Source organism: Acyrthosiphon pisum, chromosome A2, assembly GCF_005508785.2.
Source record: "Acyrthosiphon pisum isolate AL4f chromosome A2, pea_aphid_22Mar2018_4r6ur, whole genome shotgun sequence".
Taxonomy (NCBI): domain Eukaryota; kingdom Metazoa; phylum Arthropoda; class Insecta; order Hemiptera; family Aphididae; genus Acyrthosiphon; species Acyrthosiphon pisum.
The window spans coordinates 55,689,673-55,716,159 of NC_042495.1; the positions used below are offsets into that span (position 1 = coordinate 55,689,673).

Genomic DNA, 26,487 nt, shown 5'->3' on the forward strand with positions numbered 1-26,487 from the left:
ATAAAATATAAATAAGTACCCTGATGGTATTTTTTTAAGGGCCTCCTACAATTTCTTTTCCAGCGAGGCCCAGGAAATCCAGATCCATTATCCAGTAATGGACAGGGTGAATAAAATGAGTAAAATATTAGCAATACCTAACACTGTAGTGTGAATATTTTGTGCAAGACCTTTATTCAAAATGTTTGGAAAGGTTCTAGTACGTGTGATTAATATGTAATTGTCGTTGTTACTTATTAATTTTAATAATGTAGTTATGTCAGGAACGGTGGGATGATTAGAATCGATATTATTACGTTAAATAAATTTCGTAATTTGTAGACATTGAAATTAGTTTAGTATTTACGTTAAATACATATACGTTAAGTACGTTTACTTACAAACAGTAAAACAGAACACCAAATTATTATTAGATTTAAATTAATTACGAATATTAATAAATTATTCAACTTAGGTATAAAATGTACGGTTTCTGTGTATTTCTTATTAGTAGTACAATAGCAAACAAAATAGGTAAATAAATGTCAAATGTTGTGTTAAGTTAAGTGTTTACTATTTTATCTTGAACTTATATATAATATGATTGGTAAATGGTAATGCAGTTGGTGTTATCAAAATGGTTTATTTGAAAATGTAGGTTGTGAATACTCTGTAGAAGTGATTAATTTTATTTCAATAGAATTGTTTTATTTTGTATTATTTAATTTATGCAACGATATTATTAATTGATTTATAATTCCTATATTTGAACGTAATTATGGATAGGTTACGTATATGTGTGTATTATCAGTTTATATAATAATGGTATTACCTATACGTCTTCTGTGTTCGTATTATTATGTAAACACAATCTTAAGGAGCCCGGTGCCGATTTTTTAAATTCTCCGCAATTCTATAAAATTATTTGAAAATTATTTTTTTATATTTAGTTGACACCTTAATTATTATACCGTTTCATTAATCTACTGCTCGATACTTAATTAGGGAGAGTGGGTTTATACGGTGTATTATATCGAAAAAAAATTATTTCACAGGAATAATGCACTCAGGTCTTGTAGAATTGTCGGGTATTGATATCTATATTTATATCAAATGATAAATTGTAGACAATTTGCTGTTTATTATTAAGTAACTGTTATTATATAGGTACTTCCTATTGCAATTTAAAAATACACAATTTATTTTGGGATCAAATGGTTATTAATATTCGTGCATAATTAGCGTAGATAACCTATATATTATGTTCACACTCATGTTATCAGTGATTATGTATCTAAATAATGGTTACGATTATAGATTAAGTAACGAACATATGCTATAATAGCATAGATAATAAAGAGAGTAGGTATCAATTTATTATGTATAATACTAAGTCATACAGTAGTACCTATCTATGAAAACATTTTAACTGATTATCTGATTGGGAACATGTCTTAAAAAATACATTTGCTTTATAAAAATGTAATTCTATAATAGAAATAATAAATTAATTTGTTTTCAAAATAAATAATTATTATTTAGTAGTATACAAAAATAGTTAGTCTTATAAATTAGTGAAACGAGTAACGGATTATTGTGTTTCGTATTAAAGACATATTATAGTATTATAATGCATAGTGCATACTATGCAGTGATGTCTTAGTGATGTTATTATAAACGATATGAAAACGACCTTGATAAACTATAATACCTAATGATAATATATTTAAGGCCAAACTTCCAAGTAGATAGGTTAGGATTTTAATATTTGTTTGACCGCCATGAAATATTTTACCTATAGAATAAATAAAAGTATAATTATATAGTCATTTTTTAATCATATGCAATAAATAAAAACTTACGCTTCAATAATAGGTCTTATTGTATAACGTATTACCTAGTAAATTATCCATTATTGCTTTTAGTGTATGTTTGAAATACACATTGTAATAAATATTCAATAGTAAAAATACATTTTAAATAATACTTGTATACTTAATAATTATGATTTCCCATGACATTTATAATATATATCATATAATACAATACATTTTGTAGGTGTACAAAATTATATTAAATGCATTATATACCTATTTATAACTTAATTAACTATAGGTAATAGGTATTATAATACTTTCAGAAAGAAATTTTAACGACCTTAGAAAATTTATTTATTTTCTTGTGGTCCTTTTAATTTGAAAAAAACAAAACAATACACACATGGATTTATAAACATGGATACAATTCATAATTATTTATATTTAAATCAATTGTATAACTAAATTAATGTTGATACACGGTTATTTTCATAAAAGTATACCTATAATGTACATTCATAAATCGTAATAACTAATAATATTAATATTGCTAATCAGTTTTACGACGACATATTATTTTCAGAAGATTCAACATTTGCTTTTTTGTCCACCACTCTATGTTTAGCCGAACACTTTTTGAAATATGGTTGATGATCGATAATTTTTTGACGCCAAGCCTCTGTAAAAATTGTTGTAGTATTAATTTCTAAACAAGACCACCACGATGACTGAGCAGTGAGCATTGATTTACTAAGTGATTTTTTTTTTATCAGGATTTTTACGGGGCAGTAAAAAAAAGCTACGAAGGTTTTAGTAGTTCTGTTTATCAATTGGAAATTTCATCTAGTTATTTCTTAAACTAAAAAAAAAAAAGTAACTTTGTCGATTTCCTCAATATAGTTTCCCTGGACATGAGGAAAAATTGTGAAAACAATATCGAAGTAACGGCCTTTTAAATTAGATTTCTAAATTATTTTTATTTCAATAAAAATGACGCATTACCATGAAGCTCAATCAATGACGGTGATTCGCCTCCATAGTCCTTAGGCATATATTTTAATGGCACGTGCTCCAAGAATGTTTCAAAATGACGATGTACAATCATCTAAAATACAAATCGCGATTATTTAAAAATCTAATAGCATTTATATAACACTCACTCTCTTTCGAATTTTCGCCTTAAGGAGAGGTTTAAACATCGCCATTATTACACTCAATATGGCTGGTGGATTTATTATGTGGATCTGAGCCACACGTTCTGGATAAGCTTTCTGTAATTATTTACGCATTAAACAGATTTAATAAAATAATTCTGGACATACATTATCCAACCAAAACATTTGTAACAATAAAATCATATATATACATTATACATAGGTGTATATCATATAATGAAAACATATTTTTATGAAACTATAATATTATTTTATATACTTCGCACATTAAAAAAAAAACCTGTATTGTTGTGAACCCGACATGAGCTCACACTCCCATTAATTCATATCATATAGTATTACGGCTTACCCAGGCGTATAAGAAAAAACGGCGTAACATCCCTAATGGATATCTGGCCAAATGACCTAACCGCACCGTCCTCATGTCGATAACGAGCACGAGTTTTATATGATCTATTCCTTGGGCGAGATAAAGGTCGGCCAAACATGTCAAGTGCATGGCTATGCCCACTGGGCTGTAATCTGATGTCGGCGTATCTTGGCGATGCATATACACTGCTAGTTTTCTGCCACCGTCCATTACCGTAGGTACCAAACCTATAAGTCTAAACAAAAAACTCAAAATATTAAATTCCACTTTGCCAATATTCATCAGAACTTGTCTAATGTTAACCCTCGTATATCGTACGCATTTACATACGCACCTATAGTCCATTTAGCTACAGGTATTACTGTGCCTATTAGATTTTCGTGCTAACGAAAACTTAAAACCGAACGTATAGAAAACAAACTTACGTCGTGTCATATCCTTTTATCATATCCTTATTAGTTTTTGGATCTCTGTTGTTCATTACTTCCGGTATGATAGTTTTTAGTTGAAAGTATACTGGCAAGTTGTCTTTGACTCTTTCCACTTCATTCTTATTCATAACCAGGTAATTCTCCATCCACCAATCCAATTCCACTTTAATAAAAAGTTGTTCATATAATATAATCTATTAATTATTAATTGTTTTCCTCTAGAAAATGTGTTATTTTATATATTATGCCATTTTTTTTTTTTGCAAATTTCTTCATGATTATAATAGTTGCTATTTATTTGTTTTAGGTAAGTTACACTCGCAAGAAATCTCGTTTTCTTACGCACTGACAATCATATATTATAAGACCGTAAGTTTGTTAATTGTGTATTATGTAACATATAAATATATGGTATAGGTATATTAATTATTATTAACTATACGGTATAAAAATAATAACCATCGCGTGGATGATTAACTTGACTCTTAACTACTTGTTAAGATTATTCGATCTTCAAAAAATATAGACAATTAAAAAGATTTTATTAAATGACAGTACATTATTTTAATAGTAGACTTGCAGACCCGAATGGCTCTATAAACGCAATTAAATCTTATATAACATAATAATATTACAGTGATGTAAACATAATTACTTTACACATGTCCCACTCCCTACCGGGTTATTTATTATTGGAGGCCGTGTTAATAATATCTCACCTCCATCCAACGTGTTTGGCAGGTTAGGTTGGTCGCGAAGCCACTGAGTGAGCTCGCAGACATCTCGGCGTATCGACTCGTCGGTCATGCCCAACAGGCGTCTGGTGGATGCAATGTCATCGGGCAGTGGACCCTTTGGCCGCCCGTAAACGCAGTCTAATGTCCTGTGTATAATAATATTAGATAATGTAATAATATGAAATATGAATGTAAAATCAATTGAGCGCAAAATCTAATTTTGTACGTGCTATAATCATTGTTTATAGATGGACGTTCTCCATCCGTTTGGGTTTGCGTCGAACTGTGGCGGGCGAACGAGTTAATTCGATTTTACCTTTATTAGATCATGTTATTTAATTCGAAACAATATGTATACGTATTTTTTATTATATTTTTCTTAAACGTTTAAATCGATTGCAGGACTAAAAACGACGTTTTTATTCCTTCTAAATGTTTATCTATGGACTTTATACATATACGTATTATATTATATTGTGTTATTATCCGAACTAGTTTTTGTATGCATTCGATATAGTATATTATATCAACATACATTAGATAACAGCTTCCTTATGTACTACTATTATACACCCTCCCATTTATGAATAAATCTACTTATCACCAAGTGCAAAACCTTTTTGGAACACATGCGGTATACATATATGATATATATATATCATACATGATACCGACCGGTTGCAAAGACCACTTTCTCTCCGGGGCACATCGGTTCGATTACGAAACATTGCACGTTTTGTCGGTCAAATAAAAACGCACGTTCTCTCCCTCAGACAAAATGTATTTACTGCGGCACTGTAATAATGCAACATCTTGCGATATGTACCTATATTATTATCATAATTTTGTTTTAAACTTTATTATTATAATAATTATGTAAAAGATATTAGTGAAGGTGGGTATTAACGTATAACCGAAGAACATTTAATAACATATAATTCAGCACTAATAAGGCGACCGCTTTGTATATTATAATTAAATATAGTTTTAGAGAAGACTATAAAATATTAGTGAGACGATTACCAAAAAGTCAACAATTTATTATATACGTAAAAAGGTACACGATGCCGTAGGCCCAATTAGGACCAAATTGTTGTGGGGTGTAGCCCTCATATTTTCTCCTTATTAAACAGTATAGACATTTCCCCTGTACCCTCCTAACTAAGTTTATTTATTTGCAAACGGATTGTAATAAATATGAAGTTACATCAATATTTATCTAGTATTATTCAACAAACATGCGCACACATTTTTTCCTTTAATAATATATTAATTCAAATTCTGATTATTGGAATATTTAAATATACTTAGTAATGACCATATTTTACATAATTTAAGTTTGTAAGTACAAAATTAACATAATAATTTACTGTAAAACAGGTTGGTTCTCATTTGAAAAAAACAAAGATGGTATCGCCGAGGGGCTAGGGCCTAGGACACTTCTTAAATGGTGCAACAAATTTAAGTATTTTCCAAATTTTAGAAACAGTAGTATAGCATACTCATTCTTAGCAAATTATATGCCTCATTGCTGAAATTATTTTTTGTGAATTATTATACAAGTGTCATTATAGAATTTTAAAGTCTGAGAAATATTTCTATCCGAACCATATTTTCTCGTGATATCTTACGACGTTAGGTACTTAGGTATACTGACGTCATACCATGACGTTCACCAAATACTTTCCAATAAAGTGATTTCTATTCGATAAAATAGAAGAAAATGTACACACGCGGTATTAGAGCACATACGCAACATCTACTTGCTACGACATACCCGAATAATAATATCACCGCGTATATGATTTAAAACAATCAAATGTATTAAATAGTATAAGGCACGTTAATAGATATAAAAAAATACATTATCATAACAGACACATTAAACAAAAATAAATTATCATCAGCTTATCGTCCTACACCTGCTTATCACATATTACATTATAACAACAATAACAAATTATTTGTGTGTGTGTGTGTGTGTGGGTTTGTTTGTTTAATTGATTCACTCACCTGGTCATCTTGATGTACTCGGCTCGTGCTATGTTCGCGAACTGAGTGTATTCGTATAGTTTTTTTCACATAATTTACAATATATAACCAAGGCGTTTACGGTTTCAAAAAACTGGATATTACTAAACAACTACTATTTATAAAACGTGACCATCATGTGAGGGGGATCTCGTGGAATAGAGGGGAGTAGTGCTGGAGATCGTTGCGGCAGTCTGATTTCTATGCGAATGTATCTATATGCGCGTAATACGGCACATTAAAATGTCACGAATACACGCTTAAATTACCTTGAGACCGGTTTTGCGTGGTTCGCGTAGGATAAAAAGGTCAGGGACCTTATAATCAACCTACATTGTTAAAAGCTCAATAGTTACAGAAAAAGTTTAATGATAAAATTACCTCTTATGCTTATTATAGTTATTATTAATTGTAGCGTAAACCGCCCAAAAAAGATACATTTTCGTGGAGAATGCGTTATAAAATAAATACATACCTGCCTATTTCAAAAGGTGATAAGGCAATTGCTATTATAATAAATTATGAAAATCCTTGAACGCGAGAATACGTTAACTCGTTCAGAGAAATCCTTATTACATTTTTTGGCAAAAAAAAAAATGTAATACAAATCTCGTTTATAATTTTCTCTTCTAATCCCATACATATTTCAAGCTTCTTGCAAATATAATTATAACTTTGGAAGTCCATTAATTAAAATTATAACGTTCTTAATGTTCTCATAATTATAACACAAACTGCAGTACAAACATAAATTTATTTATTTTGCGAATTACTTTTTGTGGAATATAAATATCTGTTAGAAAATTAATAAATAAATGTTCAATGAAAATGTAAAAATACTAAAGTGGATTTATAAAAAAAAATTGCCATTTGTTTGCGACGTTGGTTATATATATTTTGTTTACGTCTTTATGAAGAATACCAAACGTTATGTATTCTGGATTTTTTACTAAACAATTATGTTTACTTAGTGGTATAATATGTGTTTACAATAAATTAAACGTGATTTTGGTTAAAAATAATAGTGTTTTACTTACATTGAATGAATTGTCCCCGACTTACACAATTGAAAACTGGTTTGGTTTGACGTGTTGAACGAATAAGCAGCGTTTGTGTATCATTTGTTTTTGTCTCAGTAGGAACGGTCACGAATTAATAAATGTAAAGCTTCGGTGTCCTCTTTACAGTTGGACACAATCGAATGAACATTGTAATCGCGTGAAATACCCAGTGGTTCATAAAAAGTAATGCACGAGAATGTACAATGAATTTTTCCACTCTGTTTGTCCCCCTTAAATAAAATAAAATACATCAAACTGTTTCATTTTTTATCCCAAGTGAAATACAAAGCAGCAACAAGTATACTAACCAAATTTTAAAAACAAATGCTCAACATTTTTCATGTATAAGAAACCTAATTAAATGTTTATATAAAAATGAACAAATTCCATCGGATATGATATCACGTAGGTAATGATTTATTCGTATGAAATATACACTACGGTGTAAGTCGAGATGTGAAAATGTTGCATAATCAAATAGTGAATGTCATCCAGTGATAATAGTATCACTGGATATAGGAAAGTAGTTTATAGGCAAACGAAGTACGTATTATGCGTCGATATCATTTTAACATCCATTAGGACATTTGAGAATAGATTTTTAAAGCTATTTCAAGTTATATTAATTTTTAAAATCGATTACAAAAAAAATATATCTATATATTATAATATATATATATAACACATTGAATATTTGCAATTAAAATCCAAGTGTCCTTCCTTGTTCATTTTTGATCTTAAATACAATTTAAATCTTATTGAATTAAAATACAAATTACGCTAAGTGTTTTACTTATTTATAATATCGTACATTGTATTATTTAAACATAAATATTTTATATTTCTTTGAACCCCTGATCTTGCATTTAGTATAGTTGTAGAGTATGTAGTAGTAGCATAACATTTACATTAAATTAATTTCGTATTGGAGTAAGTAAAATATTGTTCGCAGAAATCGATCGACCTTAGAAAAAACTATTTAACCATACAGTAGTCTACATCTGTTTCATCATTTCAATTATTCTTTAATAACAGCGTAGAATAATTTTATTATAAGGATACTATTATTTTGTAATTAATTCAATTTTAAACAAAGGTATTGGTTTTTAATTATTATCATGTTTTTATTGGTTAACTTGAAAAATACTTTTTAGGATGAAAAAAAAAGTGAAACAGATTTACCCAAGCGTTTCTATTGAATAGAAATTTAATACCGGTTATCCTTTATAGAGATTGTTTTTCAAAGTCCCACATTTTTCACAGTTTTACGTGATTTTTTTGTCAAAAATGTCTGTTGACATTCAATATTAACATTATGTTTTTATATATTTAATATTATTATCTCTTGAAGTTTATACAAGTATAATATTTATAAAGAGTATATTGACTCTATGTTTAAACGGATTACAGGTTAAAAACTACGAATACATAATACCCTATATTTTGTAATAATACAGCTATTATTATTTCTAAAAATGTTTTACGCTCTTAGTATATATTACAATAGTTCAAAATTCAAATTGAATATTCAAATTTTTCAAATGGCAGTAATTTATAATTGAAATCAGGTGTCAGATGTCTGACTACATAAATTGTACGCGTGTATGTATTTCCAATTTAATAAGTCACTGAACTCTGGTTGAATAAACAATATTTTGTTAGGGTTAAAACTTAAAATGGCCTTAAGTATGACGTATATTGTTATGTGTGAATAAAATACTATTAGCATAGAAAACACGCTATGTGATTTTTTCAATCATGTCAACTTTTGTGTTATTTTACGTAAAATTAAACACTATCATGACATTACATTTTTGAAAAAAAAAGAACCGTTTTCTTACTTTTTTTTAGTTTGTAATAATTGTTTTTAGGTTTGAATTTCAACCAATATTATTTTCATTTTGTATATTATTCTCAAGAATTGTCTAAAGTTGTTTTACACAAAAATCGATTATTGCACTATAATAGTTTATAAGTTATATAATTAAGTATATAACTTATAAACTTTAAAAAAGTTAAAGTTTTGAGAAACCGCGTAGTGATATAAAATTTACTAAGGTATCCGATACCCCTAACTATTATCTTATCAAATATTAAATCAACTTAATAAATAATAAACTATTAGTTTAATAATCGATTTTTTTTGTATATGCGTGAAATTGGTCACTCCCATAGTAATATCCACTTTAAACCACCAATAATATTTTACAAGTAATTTGCAAGTTTGTTTTTAGGAATTTTCAAGTAAATAGTTTTTGCGTAACTATGTAGGATGGCCCACCTAAGTTATCCTAAATTATTGAAATCTATGCCAAAATATAATATACTTTAAATTTCATCAAGAATTTGCAAGAGTGTTTATGGACTTTACTCACTCACTCACAGGCATCTCACCAAAGGGAGGTCTCAGAGGGCCTGACCTCTAAGAAAAGTCAATGGCCCCCCAAATAAGTGGTCCCTTCAATTTTATTTTTAAATATTCGAAATATTATGGCATTTCATTGCCCCGAATCCTGGATGCATATTATAGGTACTCTGTACAATCAACAATCGTAAATCGTTATTATTTATTAAATTCTGAGATTTTATCTTTTAAATATTCGTCACCCAAAAACTCAAGATAACACAATAACACGTCTAATAAATAATAATAGATTGAAAACTGGAAAATATTATTTAAACTTATTAACCAATACAGACAATACATTGTTAAAATGTATTAATTTTTTTTAGATATTTTTTGATAAGGAGAAGGGTGGCAGCCGGTAGAGTGTGCATAAAGTGAGAGGGGCCAACAAATATTGGTCCCTAATGGCAAACTGTTTTGCTACGCGTCTGCTCAGTGGTCACTCAGAAGGTGGCAGTGGACTATTTAAGTTGTGAATTTACCTATCAACGTTTTCAGAAATATAGTTGGTACATTCTGCTTCAGAATATGAAATTGAAATTAAAGATTACCATTTAAAAATATAGGATAGGACATCAAAACATTTAGGGAAAACTCTAGAAGGTCCACGTTTCAGGATTGATAGAGGCGCTGGAAGAGCAGTCGTCTAAGGGCGCTTGGACTAGAAGACTAATTCTAGACCTATAGATATGGACTGGTAGCAACCACGATCCTATCACATACCACGTCACACAGACGCTAAATAGTCATGATTGTTTGGCGGTTTAAATCCGGTCTCACAGTTGAACCAGAAAAATTTGGCAACGAGAAATGTATAAGCAGATTGCTTATATTTATTTAAGTAGAACCATTTTTTGAGAATCATTAAAATATTAAGAGTTTAGGATAGCCTGATTGTCTTTATAAATGCAGTTATCAAAATTCAAAATATATAGGTAATCGTGTGGTTGAGTTTAGTCATCACTCATCAGTCATCACCAACCAGTTTATATTGATTATTCATATACATACGAAGTATCAGTACCAGTTATAATTGTTTGATATTTCATACAATTTGATTTTAAAACAATGTTATCGATTGTACAATCAGATCGTGTACAAAATGTACTGTTACACGTTATTGAATTTATTTTATTTATTACCTGCGTCGCGGCAGAATATGCATCGTCATCGTGATGTTATTCATTGTGTTGATATTGTTTTGTATTCCTGCACATTTGATTGATTCTCTAATATTAAAATATATTTCTTGTAGTTACCTACTGCAGTTATAAGTACGTTTATATACATTATGCTTACAGCCTTTTAGAAAAATTCTTTAAAAAAAAAATGGTTTATCACTATTACATGTTTTGTTTATACAAACCTAAAATCGCAGTCTCATAACAATTCGTACGTCGTAATACCTATATCATCATAACACAATAATCGGGTTTCGTGTATAGGAAAGTGTGCAGCCACGTTGACCTGTAAACGGCGGCTTTAAGTCGAATTAAAGTCGGTTTAAGTCTGCGGGATTACACTTATTACGTTATCCTGTCGACGCGAACCGCCGCAGCAATATTATGGTTAGGTCGGGCCATCGTACAATATCGGCGGTGGCGGCCTCATACGATATAATAATAATATTATATAGACGCGCCTTAACTGTACGGCCCGCGGCAACGTAAATGCTCGTGTGAAATGTTATCGAAAACATCGGTCGTCCCGGGGGTCACGTTACCAGCCGAAGGCTGTGAAATATCCGGACGGCGCGAATCTTCCGAGTGAAAGGTGGAATCTCAAAAGTTGTCGGCCATAATAATTCGCCGCCGCGAAATAGAAAGCTACCACCGCCGCCAGTTTTCGACCGTCTCGTACGGTTTTTTTTCCGCGCATCCGGTAAAACTACAATTTATTATTATTCGCTCGGACGTCCGTTCCCGCAAAGTCGCGTTAAACGTGTTGAACGAATTCGGTGGAAAACGGTGGCGTGCGCAGACTTGACGAGAGACGAATGATGGTATGACGAACGGTGGAGACGAGAGCTGATGTAATATGTGTGAGCGGCCCTAGTGAATTTCCGTCGTTCTTGAGTTGTCGCAATAATAATATATTTTTATAGTTATTTGATGAATATTAATTTATCATTATTAACAATTACATATTATTTTGACTGTACCGTCACGCCGTTCCGATTTCTCCAACTATTCGTGGATTACAAATAATTATTTCATTCAGACCTGCGCTGAATTCCGTTAAAAATGTCTAAAGTTCAAATTTTGTCAAAATTATGATAAATTTGCAAACTTTTTTGTACTTAAAAAACTTAATAATTATTTTTTTAATTAGGTAGGTACAGTTTAAAGAATAAAATAGAAAAAAATTACACACTAATGGTCAATCGAAATCTTTTATTTTTAATAAAATTCTATTCTATTTTCAATAAAAAATTCCGATTTTTATTTTTTTCGGATTGGTTTTTTCAGAAAAACCCCGATAAAACGGTCCATTAATATTTTACAATAAAACCCACTGCAGGGTTTTTGGATGGGTTTTTTCTGAAAAAACCCGATAACACCACCCATTATTACTTTTACATTAAAATCCATCGGGTTTTTTGGGGTTTTATTTGAAAAAACCCAGGTTGGGTTTTTTCTAAAATGCCCGGGTTTTTGCCAACCCTGACTTAAAACCATGCAACATTAACAAATGTAATGTGTTTTAGAATTGAACAAGGTTGTTCGAAAGTTTCTCCTAAAGAAATTTGAACTGTGAATAGGTTTATGGTATTTAATATAATATATTATAGCCTACAACTAAAATTATAATATTCTAAAGTTAATATAAATAATATATGTAATGTGTTGGGCAAAAATTAGTTCATCTACCAGGTTATTAATAGAAAAAAATTACTTCTAGTAATAGATATGAATAAATTATAAAATATCCTTAAATAGAGAAGCTGACATACCATTTCCGCTCAAAATCGTTTTTGTACGACATGATTTATCGTTGAATTAAAATTTAAAATATCTATTACAGTGACTGAGTGACCTGCTCGGTACTCAATGATGTAGTAAACTCGAAACCTGCTATACAGCAGAGCAACTTCTCTGGTTTTTTTTTCAATATATTATCATAATTATTACTAACAATTAGGTGGGTCATTATGTATGTATCTATTATTAATTTACTAATAAAATTATTCAAGCAGATACCTACATTTAATTTTATCAAATTATTGATCGACAATCATTATTTAAATTTCTTCAATACTTCTCCATTTTTTATTAAAAATATTTTAATTAATCATGAATGATCATATTATTGTATTTATATGATAGGAATAACAGTAATTTATATACTTCTTTAGACTTTAGAGTGAATGAAAAATTATATTTCACACAATTCTCCGATGATAATACTTATTACGAAACAATAATCTATTACCTAATGTTATCTCTTCATAATGCAAAATGCAAGTATAGGTAGGTCCTTAGAAGAACTACAATTTTTTTTATGCTAAATATTAAGTACAAAAGTGTAATCTTATTTAAAATAATTTCAGTACCTAGACATTTTTACTTAGTTACTATATAAAAACTATAAAAAAATACATTTGAATTACTTTTGTTTTGTATTTAGTTATATAATAATTCTTATTTATGCTTATCATATTTTGATAATACACACATATAGTTTGAATACAAGTGTATTAGGATTTAGGAAGCATGGTCCAGAATCTAGATTGATTATTTAGTTATTATTTGTACCGATTTAGTAGTTGAGTCTCGGAGGGGTAGTATTTTAGAAAACGTTATTTATATTTAATACTATTGATATATATATAGATAAAAATAACTAAATAAATAATTTATTTACTTTTTCGACTTCACCATTTGACTTAATGTAAATAAATATCGTTCATTGTTTATTATTTATATGCTGTATACCTCTACCGGTATTACTTTGGGAAACTAGTACGCGGGAACTATATTGCATGTAATATATATTATTTAGGTACATCATATACTACCTAGTTGAACTTATACTTGTGTCAGATGTCTGCAGTTATACTTATAGACGAAAATAAAGTCGCGGTTTTCTCGAATATAGCTTAACGTTAACAACCACATTTTTTCCCATCGTGTTTCACTGACGTTTTTACTTTTTTTCTTACGGACGTGGGAGAAGGTATAATATTATACCGAACGTACATCTATACACACCGTGAACATCATAAGATACGCCTCGTATCGTTTTGATAACATGACCGACGTTCCTTCCGGGGTTGGTCGTGCAGGGTGTGTAAAATGATCTTTAGTGCTTTTATTTAACTGCATGTTAGGCACGTTGTGCACTTTTGATACCACAGTACTGCAATGTGAACTAGGAATTTATATTGTAATGAGATTGAAACGTATACTGTGAACGAGATTGAGATCACGTACGGTGATATTATTATGATAATACGATCAGAGAATGTTTATCGAACACCGCCGAGAATTGTCTATTCCTTTTTTATATTATATTATATTGGTAGATATATTGTGTCCGTGCCTACCATGAATTAGAACCAAAAAATGTATACTCGATAAAGTATAGATATATAAGTTAATCAAAATTTCCGACCTTGTTATTGTAGCCCAGTAGTGATGTATAGATTCTTAATTGTTTTGGATTATATATATAATGGTTGATCGATAAATGTGTGTCGTGTTCGTTTAACAGCCGTTTAAAAAGTTATAGCTGTTTACTTTATATATGTATACAGCAGTGTAATAGGCCTTATCCCTCCTATCGTTAAAAACTTAATCCTGTTCCGTTTTATCCTATATTAATTGAAAATCAATTTCTATTAGTGTATAAATGTATAATGCTTGTTAAAGCTCAAAATGTCCACTTTATATTTATGTCATTATCGACGATAAAAAAAATAGGCGTTATGCCATGATAGTAAAGCATATTCAAATTAATTAAAATAATATTAAACTTCCTTGTAGCAAAACTGTATCAACAAAATATTATAATGCAGATTTTAAATTCCATGTTTTCTAAAAACATTCAAAATACTATTTCGACGAATGTTAGTTTTGTGCATAGTTTTCAAATAGAAAACATGTTATACGCAAATGGATATCAAATTGTTTTTACTTTTTTGAGTTGTTTAATGCTTATTCAATGTGCATAAATTTGTTTTAAAAACGATTTAAAATAATATTTTTTTGCCAAGTTTTTCACGGGAAATATTTACATTGTTTTCTGGTAGTAATATATGGCGAATAGACGATAGACATTACTTCACAAGTTCACAGCCGTCCTTGTTGGTTTTTAACTGGTTCAACGAATAATTAAATTGCTCTATCGAGTTTGGCCACCACTGGGCGGCCTAAATATCCCCACTATAAACATGCAATACTCCCGACATTGACCCGATGGACTCTCCGAACTCTGAAGTATTGTAAACTATACAATATCGAATATGTAAATTTTATAATTTATATATATATCATAATATAAGTATATTATATAGTGATATATATTGGTATATATTACATGTAAGCTGGCCGCTGCAAGTATCTGCAACGTGTGCCGGAGTGGCACACAGTCTTGTTTTGGGGTCATCATCTCCTCCACGACTAATCGGCCAAACACGTATTTCAGTCTAAGCTTATGCGTTTTGTTCAATGCTTATCACTGATAAGTTATCAGTTATCACCCTATTACCCAAATGTGTTATGTTTGCGTTATGTACCCATACCAAATATTATATAACTGTATAAAGTCTGACCTATATACCTAGACTATTGTTTATTAAAATTATAATATTATTTAAAAATGAATCCTTTATTTTTTTCAAGCTTTATATTTATTTTTATTTACACGATTTTAACGACACAACGGCATCGAGTACAGTATTAACTGTGAGCATATTGTAAAAAATAAAATGTTACAATAGCTGAACTGAAATTAATTAAATATGTACAATGTGATAAATAATTAAAAAAAATTATCAGCATTAGGCATATTATTTATAATACGCAAAGTACGACATAAGAGGGATAATTAGTATGATATAGGTATTAGGTATTATAATAGATTGTATTCATATTTAAATAATACTAAATTCCATAAATAACAATAAAAGTTAATTAACATAATATTAAAACGTGTTTTGATTTTTGTTTTAAAATAGTTGGCCGTTAGAATTACAATGGCATAAACATATTATAATATAATAATAGAAATGGTATTTGAGATGTACAAAATGTAAAATGTACCTAATAGTAAAAGTGTAATCTGTATATAATTTATAATATATTTCTCAGATCTAAACTTAAATAGTCTTAAATATCTATATAACGATACAATTCAGACTATTTTAAATAAAAATAAGCTTTGTTTATAACACACTCAGACATTCAGTCATGTCATATAATTTAAAATTACATTTTGAATGTTGGGTAATTTTATTTATTGTTAAATATTTGAGGGAAGTGTTGATTTCTTAACTTCTATAATAATCAGTCGTATTTTCATATGTCTACAGTATAGTACCTAAATATGTGGTGTGTGTGTGTGTGTGTGTGTGTGTGTGTGTGTGTGTGTGTGTGTGTGTAATATGTACATAATCAATTATAATATAGTTACGTAGGTACCAGCTACTTAAGTACTTAACCAACGTCTTCTTTTATATTTTAAGTGTGTATATTATGTTGTAATATTAGGTCAGTTTGTATTATGGTATTTTTGCCATGTGAAGTGCATTAATTATGCTATTGATTTTATTTTATTATATTTATCTAAAAAGTAAGACACACCATTTATAGTTTTTAACTTTTAACATTTTAGATTATATTATAACATATTATGTGTACCTAATATTATTTTATATGCATTCAAAGACGTGCTACAGTGTGATATATTGCTATAAAAACAGTTGTTTATGAAAATGTATTATTTGATATTATTTTGTTTATTGTTACAGTTTTTAAACGTTGTTTATACACGTATACTAACGCATAAAAGTTTTAAAAGTTCCGCCACAATATTGAAACTCGATAAAATTTTGTTGCTTTATGTCTTTATGCTGTAATCTTATATTATTTAACCTAGTAAATATAATTTAATCATTTAAAAATTAAAACTACAACTCGTATATAAGATATGTAAATTTAGAAGATATAGGTATAGGTATACCATATATTAGTTAATATTTTTTTTACATAATTTTATGTTAATGTAAAACAATATTTTAGAAAAATAAATATGTACATTTTTAAAAAAACGTTATCGTGATCACGAGTAATTAATTAGTTAGAACTTATTGTTTAAACTTTATAGATAAGTATATAGTAATGTACTCGCGGGGTAACATTAATGTCACTCTACTTAGACATATAATAAAATATAAATTCAAATAAAATATGCCAAACTGGATACAGAAAACTGGTGCGTTGGCAAACTCGTCGCGATTCGATCAACGTAGTGGTTATATTCAATACATGTATTGTAAATTTGTGGCATAATTGTGAATGATAATTTAAATAATTGAAAATCGATTCGGCAGTCTTTTCTGTCACTCAAAAGTAAACAACAAGATAGTGAAAATCAAAATATTTCTTCAATGTACTGATATAAGAGATGAGAGTAGGTATAATATAAGACTCGATTTCCAAAAAATAAATGTGCCAAATACATAGACCTTATTAGACACTCATCTAAAGAAGTTTTTGAAAAAAAATAAGAAACTATTTATTTTTTGTAACATCATTACTTGCAAACCCCACTATATTCCTTCCTCCCTCTGAATCTAAAAAATTTAATTTGATTTAATGTTTATTGTTATCAAAACATTTTATAAGTTTTTAATTTATGTTTCAGGTAAGTGTTTCGTGATATTAAATAACATCTTGCATTATACATTTTATGCAACGATACCTACTAAAGTACTAAGTATATGCAAAAGCTGAGATAATGGTATGTAATAAATGTATTGTTTATAAGTATTAATTTATATGATATGTAGTCACGTTATCGATTTATATTTTATTTTAAATATTAATAATAATTCCTTTACTAGTTAAGTCATTAAATAGGTAAGACAATATTATGATTTATTATATTATATTTTAATGTATTTACATTAATTTAGTAAGTAATAACGAATGGTGGTATTACATCAGTGGTGGTCAAATGATTTTGTCATGGGGGGGGGGGATACGGCTGATTGTTTAACATATGCATAATTTTATCATTAAAAATATAATTTATGGTTATGTCTAATATCAATTTATAAAATTATGGTAAATACAAACTTTATTTATAACTTAGGTATACAGACTGAATCACGGACATTCCCCCCGACCATTCCCCCCCGGACTATTTTCGGTGTAGTAGGACATTTTCCCCATGTACATTTTGATGCGGACATTTCTCCCCCATTATTTTTAAAAGTTTACTATTTCATAATAATACTTTATTATTTAATGTCAAAAATGTATTATTTTATTATTAAATATTTTGCCCATAATTGTCAATATCATACTACACCGAAAACAATCAGGGGTAAAATGTCCATTTAACATACAGACTTTATAAATATATTATAGTATTAACAATATTTTTATTATATTAGTATATCTATTTTTTTTTTGCTAATTCGTCCAGTACTTCGTTGGATGTTATATTTATAAATTATAACCCCACAATGAACAGCCATAGAATAAATATTATCGCTTCGTCCACAACTTGATTTTCTGTAACAATATTAGTGATCTTACTTATTTTTTCATCCGCCGAGCGTTTATAAGTAGAGCAACTTGCATCAAAATAGCTAGTAATTTTCCTTCTATAGACATAGTAATTGTGAAAATGTAAAATAGACAAAATAGTCAATATTACAAAAGACACCGACCGTATAATAGTAAGCTATAGTACTACACGGACCTACAGTTGTAGAAAACACGAGTACGAAAGAGTAAAGACGAATCACGGTGATAAATAAATATTATGTGTTATGACAAATAATAAGCAATCGATATTTCAAGTTTTCAACCAATTAATTACCTGGGGCTGTTGGTACGTAAAATATACCTACCGATCGCACTATCGCCCGTATAGGCCAATGTTCTGGGAAAGTGTAGAGCTAGTTGTTATTGAGAATTCTCGATGATCGAGGGGGATAATTCCCATATTATATTTTGTGTAAGCAACTAAATATTAATAATGAAAATAATATCCTAGTTCCTAGATATGAGTCTAGATAATAATTAATAATATAGTTGTGTCGTATAAACACGTATAAACATATTCTGACATTCTGTCGAAATTTACAATAATTTATTTTTAGAAAAAAAAAATAGAACAAAATTTAATGCATTATAGAATATACTTAATTATAAATTGTTATAAATATTGAAAAAAAACTTCATGGGGGGGATCTATCCCCCCTCATCCCCCCCTCCCGTTTGACCGCCACTGTATTACATTAATGTAAATTGTAAAACCATTAGTATCAACTGAATTTAGTTGGATTCGTGTTCATTTTTGAATCTTGTTATACTTTTGATGAGATATTACTGATATTAGGCATTTTTACTACAGATAGGCGCTATAGACCGAGCCTATAGTATTTGATTTAGTATATGAACATAATATGAACTATGATCCTTAATCATTATTATCGATATAGAGCACTTGAGTTTCATTATTTAATCTAATAATATTGATATCTAAGTACTTACTATTAGTCCATCAACAAGATAATTTATAAAAAATAACAGTTAAATAATACTTTTAATACGCATAAAATATTTTTAGTATACGTTGTTATGGTGTAGTAAATTAGCATACGGTCAATAGACAGAGAGAATGAAAGAGAGAGAAAGGTATATATAGTAGATTATTTCGATTCAAAAACGTATTCATGCGTTTCAAAATAATTAACCACAGAATGTTACTTCATTTATTTGATTTTATTTTATTTATTTTATTTTTACTATGGTTTATTTTTGTATAATCTTATACTTATTGTCTTTTTAAATAATGCGAGGAGTGTATTACATTTTTCAATTTAATCAGTCAGATTTTAACTAATTTTATTGGCATACAAGCTTGATTGATATAATTTATTATTTTGATTATTTACTTTTTATTTATGCAAATTTACGTCCACATAATTTTTTTTAAATCATTGTAATTTATTTTCAAGTCCGATAATAACATAGGTACCCCACATAACATTATTAATTCGTCTTTTCGATTAAAATGTTGTTATGAATTATTATTATTTATTGGGTATAACACAGTAGGGTGTGCGCTGTTTGGTGTTTCGATTTTGTTAATATTTTTGTAAGTTGTAAATTCGTTGAAATAAAAATATTTAAACGAGGTCGTTGCGGTTTGCCATCGCAGGGACGTCTCAAAAGCTGACATTCAATACAAAACGGCACAGTATATAAATATGACCATTAAAATATTTCCACGACACTACCTACATGTGCAGTTGCTATAAAAGTCACTAAAACTCGAATGCCTATTATTATTATTATTACCAGCCGGGTCACACGGCGATAAAACCGCATTAATAAGATAACAGTAAAGTAAAAACATGTATACACTCGTACGTGTGTGTATATAATATAGTGAACGTGTGTGCGAGTGTCCGCCGTCCTTGGGTTAGACGTGTTGTAGGTCGCGCGCGCCTGTGCGATAGGTGCGGCCGATGGCGGCAACGCGTCGGTCATAATATATATATATTATATATATGTAATATTCACACACGATATATATATATAGATATATACGCAACACGGGGAACGACGCCACGGGCAATGTCTTCTTGATTGGAAAACTTTGTCGGGAATTGGAATTTATGAAGATGGCCGTATAGATTTATTAGTTCACTAAGTTTTGAGTCATTGGGTCTAATTTGTTTTGTCCTCCAAGTCAACAGAGTTTATCTGTATAGGTATACCTGTACACGGACAGTGTATTATATATTATATACGATATAATCAGATGGAGAGGACCCAATGTCCTAATGGAAATGTTGCGACATGTCGCGATACGCAAAGGAGATAGGTACATTTAATAATATTTGTCCTGCAGTATATATAGTCCGATGGTTTTGTACGCTTTTTTTTATTTTGATATAATTTAGGACAGTATAGGTATTTGTTTTTCGTACTACGCCCAAATATCCTGAACGATTGTGATACGTGACACAGATCAAATATACGTTTAACCTATTGTATATAATGACACTGCAGTGATGGTTGTGTAATATTATATAGTCCATCGACACGTAATTAAATTTTCCAAACTATAAATTATAATGCAACATTTTATTGAATTCTCTTTGACGAAAACAATAAGTTTATCTTTTTGTATATTATTACACTGCTTGTTTAATGGTTTAAGAATAATATTTGTGTTCGATGTTGATATTGAACGTGTTGATACATAAATAATAATATATTGTATACATTTAATGTTTTTATTTATTGTTTTATTCTCGATAACACATTTTCATTATTTTGTTTTAATTATTCATTTTATCATCAATTATGAAAAAAAAAAAAACAAGAAAAAATAATTATTGAAAAATATCTATTATTTTATTGTTGAATTTCATATTATGTTTTTTATAATTAAATTTCTATACAGGTTGCCAAAATGTTCTAGATTTTTCTGATAAAATTTATAAAATCATATACGTAATTATAAAACTATGTGCATTGATCCATTATCAAACAGTCTAAAATGTGTTAAAATTTATCAGTTTGTAATCACATTATAACATTTGAACAATTATTTAAACAAAATAATGTTGTCTTCTATAATATACTGCATTAGTGCATTATCGTTTAGTTGTATCATGACATTATATTTTATTATTTGTATACCTACCATAAAACTATAGTATACAAATACTATCACAGTGGCGTTAGGTAATATCGCTCTTATACATCAATATTTATCATTGTTCGATGATAGTATTTTATTTATCTTCCTCATTCTGTGCAATATAAAAGTGATTTCATCGATACGGCAACCTAAAGGCATTTAAGCGCGAATTACGGTCGAGAAGGCGTGACCACATCTCACCATACACGGGAGGTCTGGTTACGTTGCCAGTTTTTTGTTTTTATTTTAATTTTTTTTTTAGGTCAGTAGGATACTATACACATTAAAAATAATTCTTATTTTATTTGATACACACAGAAACAAGTAGGTATATAATATGTACGCATTTTTTCCTATCTTGATCCACAATACAATATGTAAGCAAAATACTACTATAATAAAAAAGTCGGCTTACCGCACTCAACTCAGATTATTATCTTTTTCAAACGATGATTAAACACATAAACTAGTAGATTTATTGTAGCTGAATTTTAGTTTTCTGGAATTAACATAAAAAAATATTTATAAATAACACTGAAAGCTTTTTGCCTCTTTCGATACGACATAATAATGTGAAGATATTTTTAACGCATCAGTTCTATTTCGTAGACTATATTTAAGTATTAACGCATACATTTCGATTATAATAAAGAATACCCATTTACATACATTGTAAATATTCAAGTTCAATATAATATAGTGTAATAATAGTATTATAAAATAATTTACACAAATTTACATTTCTTGCAAACGTATTTTGTGTTTAAAATAAGATTATATTTATATGTAAATTCAAATACTTACACTGTAATCCAGCATTTTATAATAAACTCAATATGTTACTTATTAGTTATTATCAATCAACTATAATGAATTGATCAACCGGTAACTAATCAGTAACTTAAATACCAATTGATTGTATCATATTACCAGACACTAGTTAATTGTACGTTTAATATACCTACACGCATTTTACAACTACTACCTATATTATAATACCATACGACTTATTGTTTTACGCATAAATAAGGGTTGACAATCATTTTTTAAGTTATTGTGTACAAATCCTTCAGTCGTATTATGAAAACAGACAGTCTACATCAAAGTCGAAACCATTTTGTAACTTGTAAAAAAGTATTAGGAATCGTGTTCATCCTGCGGAACTTTTACACTATATCGCACATAATGTATTAAGTAGTTAAGTATTTATTATACCTATCTAATATACAATTCAAATATTATCTTTTAAATTAAAAACTCTACAAACATTTCTAATTTTTCTGTAACAAATAAAAATGAAATGCCAAACACGCGAAGTATGTACTTAAAAAAGTTTCAATATTATCTATAACTTTGAGTAGTTGGCTGTAGAGAAAAAAAGTTATACTTTTCATTTAAACTTAATTTTTTTTAATACTATACTTTTTAACGTTGGCAATTAATGTGTACAAATGTTGTGATGCATATTATTCAATTAATCGAAAATATAATACATAATATTTATTGTACTTTGGGTCAATAAGTTCAATTTATGTTTTTAAAGTAATAATTCCGTTAATAACATTATGCAATAATTGATATTTTCTGTAATTTAATTATTTCTTGCTTCAGCTTTAATTAAAATTGTATATCAATGAAATATGGTCCAAATTTTTAGAAGAATCCACCACATATTATTCTATACAACATTTAATAACCTTACACGGGAAAACTTCAACGATTAATTGTATTTGTTTTTTCCCTCTTATTTAATCATAATATAATACAACGATGTGTGTATTTCAGCAGTAAATTAATTTCACTCAATATATTGTTTAAATGCAATATGATAAATAATAATTTCTATATAATATGAAAATGATAAAAAATATATTTTCAACATACCCCGAAAATGACATACTCCTAAGTCCTCTTACAAAATCAATTTAAACAAACAACTTATAAGACAGGCTATTCTATTGTGTAAAATTAAGTTCGGAACGTAATTATTTAATTAATAATAAAACAAATGATCATTAATAAAAACAAATAAAATATAGGTAGGCAACTTACATAATTTACTTATTATGTTAATTAATTATATTTACCAGCCATTAAATCAAGAAATACATTTTACATCGTCTGTGGATTATAATCGATAGTATTTATTTAAATCCTAATTTGTATGAATGAACTTATAAAGTATACCGTGTGTTAATTACTATATAGGTACAAAATTAGTAACGCCGAAAACTCAACATAACGCTTATTTTAGCCCATAAAAGCTATTATACGTACCAATTATTAGCAATTTATTTAGTTACCTAATAACTACGTTCAGACTTATATATAATTTTTAATTTTTAGTTAAGTCTAATTTGGCATGTTTAATTAATAATTCCCTATTCCTAGCACGTTTTGAGATAATAATTTGAAATGTTGTACTTACATTTTCAACGCAGAAATCAATGCACTATATCATAAACGGACCATAACATGAACACTGGATGACTATAATCAGCTGATGCCTCGTCGTGCTATCGTAGTAAAGGCAAACCCAGAAATAATCAAGTTTTACGGTTTATGAAGGGCATTAGGTGCGAGACTTCAAACTACATATCAATTAGGTGCAGAAAATAGTGGTTCTTAAAGTCCATCTTTTTTCGAGAATTTGCATTGTAGTATTGTGTATTTGTGAGGTTTATAATAACGACTGGTTCTAAATACGCAGTTATAATTTTTCATTAATCACGTAGGTATATAACCTTGGAATTTGACAATCGCTAATAGAAGGCAATTATATATTATGTAGTATTTTGCATGGCTTAAAATATAAAGATGGATAGAGACAATATATTGTGGCCTGTGGGTACTATTTTTACTAGTGATTTTTAAGAAGACTGTGTAATGTATAGTATAATTAAGTTCATTTTCATCAATACTCAATAGTTATTATAACCAATGATTTTGCAATTATTTTTTTTTTCATATATATTTCAAATAAATAATACAAAACATTATATTATTCTTAATAATAATTAAATATTTTTTTTATATTATATGTGTATAATATTTCACTCGTTCTGCAGTCGTACCCATGTGTTATTAAAATATTAACTGTTCAATTTATAGATACGCGGGAAGTAGGATCAGTGGAAGATTTATGAACTGGGGTCCCCAGGGTCTAGAGACGTAGGAATTCGAAAATTCCGTGCCTCAGTATAGATATTAATTTTTATTTTACACACCTAATTTTTATAAATTTTAAGAACATCTACATATATTAAAAAAAAATAATGTTATTGTCTACTGTATTTATAAAGCCTTATTGGTATGCTGACGTGTGACTATTTCACACTCATACTGAGTTTTTATTTGGATGTTACAAATCTGCAGACTTCAATACTGTAATATTTAAATATACACTATAAATTATTATGTGCAACTATATAATAGGTAAATTCTAAATAACGTTCATATAGAAGCGCCCAAGTACAGCGGTTCTTAAACTATGGTCCGCGACACTCATGTCATTACATTTTTATGAAACATTTTGTCAAATAAAAATAATTATAAATGTTTTATGTGTACCTATACTTTTACGTATCTACTTATGTGATTGGTAAAATAAAATACGTATTAAAATATTGATTATGATAACATGAGATATTCTATAAAAAATAAGGTATTCGAAAGAAAATAGGTAGGGGGTCCGTGATTTTTTAAAATCTTTTGTCAGAGGTCTGTGATCATCAAAGTTTTAAGAACCGCTGGACTAAGAATGGCCCAGTACAAGAAACCTACGCATAATAAGGTGCCATTGTGGTTCAAAAATATACGTATATATTATAGAACCATTTGAACTGTTTTACACTGGAAAACATTTTTCACAGTACCTACGTGCACTATCAAAAGTCGATGCGAAAACGGATTGATCGAGAATTGTTGAGAATCGAACTTGGGCAGCTGATCCACGGAAAATATTCCGGTTATATCCGCTCATGATTTACGAAAAGCTGGTTTCACTTGTCGATTTGGATATATTATTCGACTTGTAGGTAACCAACCAGATAACGTGTTACCAATATTTTGTTACTTACGTATACATACGGATCAAGACGTCATGGCGTGTGTAGACGTGTAGTGTGACCTAGGTGGTGATCCCCGCCTAGCTGGCTTGAACGTCAGTCACCTCGACAAAAGTGGCATAAATTCAGGATTTGACTACCGCACAGTCCGTGAGAGGTCCACATCGTTATAGTTTAGATTAGGTCTATGGTTTGTTCATTTTTACAGTAGGTATTCATTTTATTTGGTCTGATATATATTATTATTTTTAAATACCTATCCCACTCCACTAGTATTTGGTATATCAACAACTCGAGTAAATTGTAAATGTATAACTCTAGAACATTTTTGCACATAGATTTATAATTACACTATATGTAAACGGCAGTACGGCACTAAAATATCTGCATTTCGAATTAGAGCTACTGATTCAAAAATTAATTAACATAGGTACTGTATACATAAAGATAGCAAAATAGGTTTAAATAGTTTATCTATAGGTAGTATAAATATGTGTGAAATGTGAATTTCGTTAGGGCT

The 26,487-nt window shown here is 28.9% G+C and overlaps 2 protein-coding genes across 7 annotated transcripts in view; one reads left to right on the plus strand and one right to left on the minus strand.

The window, feature by feature from the left end:
• Positions 1-26,487, plus strand: part of LOC100167841 (AF4/FMR2 family member 1) — a 161,684-nt gene that overhangs the window by 41,948 nt on the left and 93,249 nt on the right. The gene's annotated exons all lie outside the window — the stretch shown is intronic.
• On the minus strand, positions 1,775-24,813 carry LOC100163118. Of its 4 annotated transcripts, none has more exons than XM_016804832.2 (8): positions 24,329-24,812; positions 7,578-7,831; positions 4,492-4,655; positions 3,767-3,935; positions 3,321-3,576; positions 2,957-3,067; positions 2,799-2,901; positions 1,775-2,475 (listed from the first exon to the last, which is right to left on the minus strand). In XM_016804832.2, coding segments are annotated over exons 2-8 (924 nt in total). In that variant the 5' UTR covers positions 7,580-7,831; positions 24,329-24,812; the 3' UTR covers positions 1,775-2,356. The 4 variants fall into 4 exon arrangements, with proteins under 4 accessions (XP_016660321.1, XP_029345562.1, XP_003244906.1 ...); XM_029489702.1 differs by lacking the exon at positions 7,578-7,831 and adding an exon at positions 22,316-22,399; XM_003244858.4 differs by lacking the exon at positions 7,578-7,831 and having other exon boundaries at positions 24,329-24,813.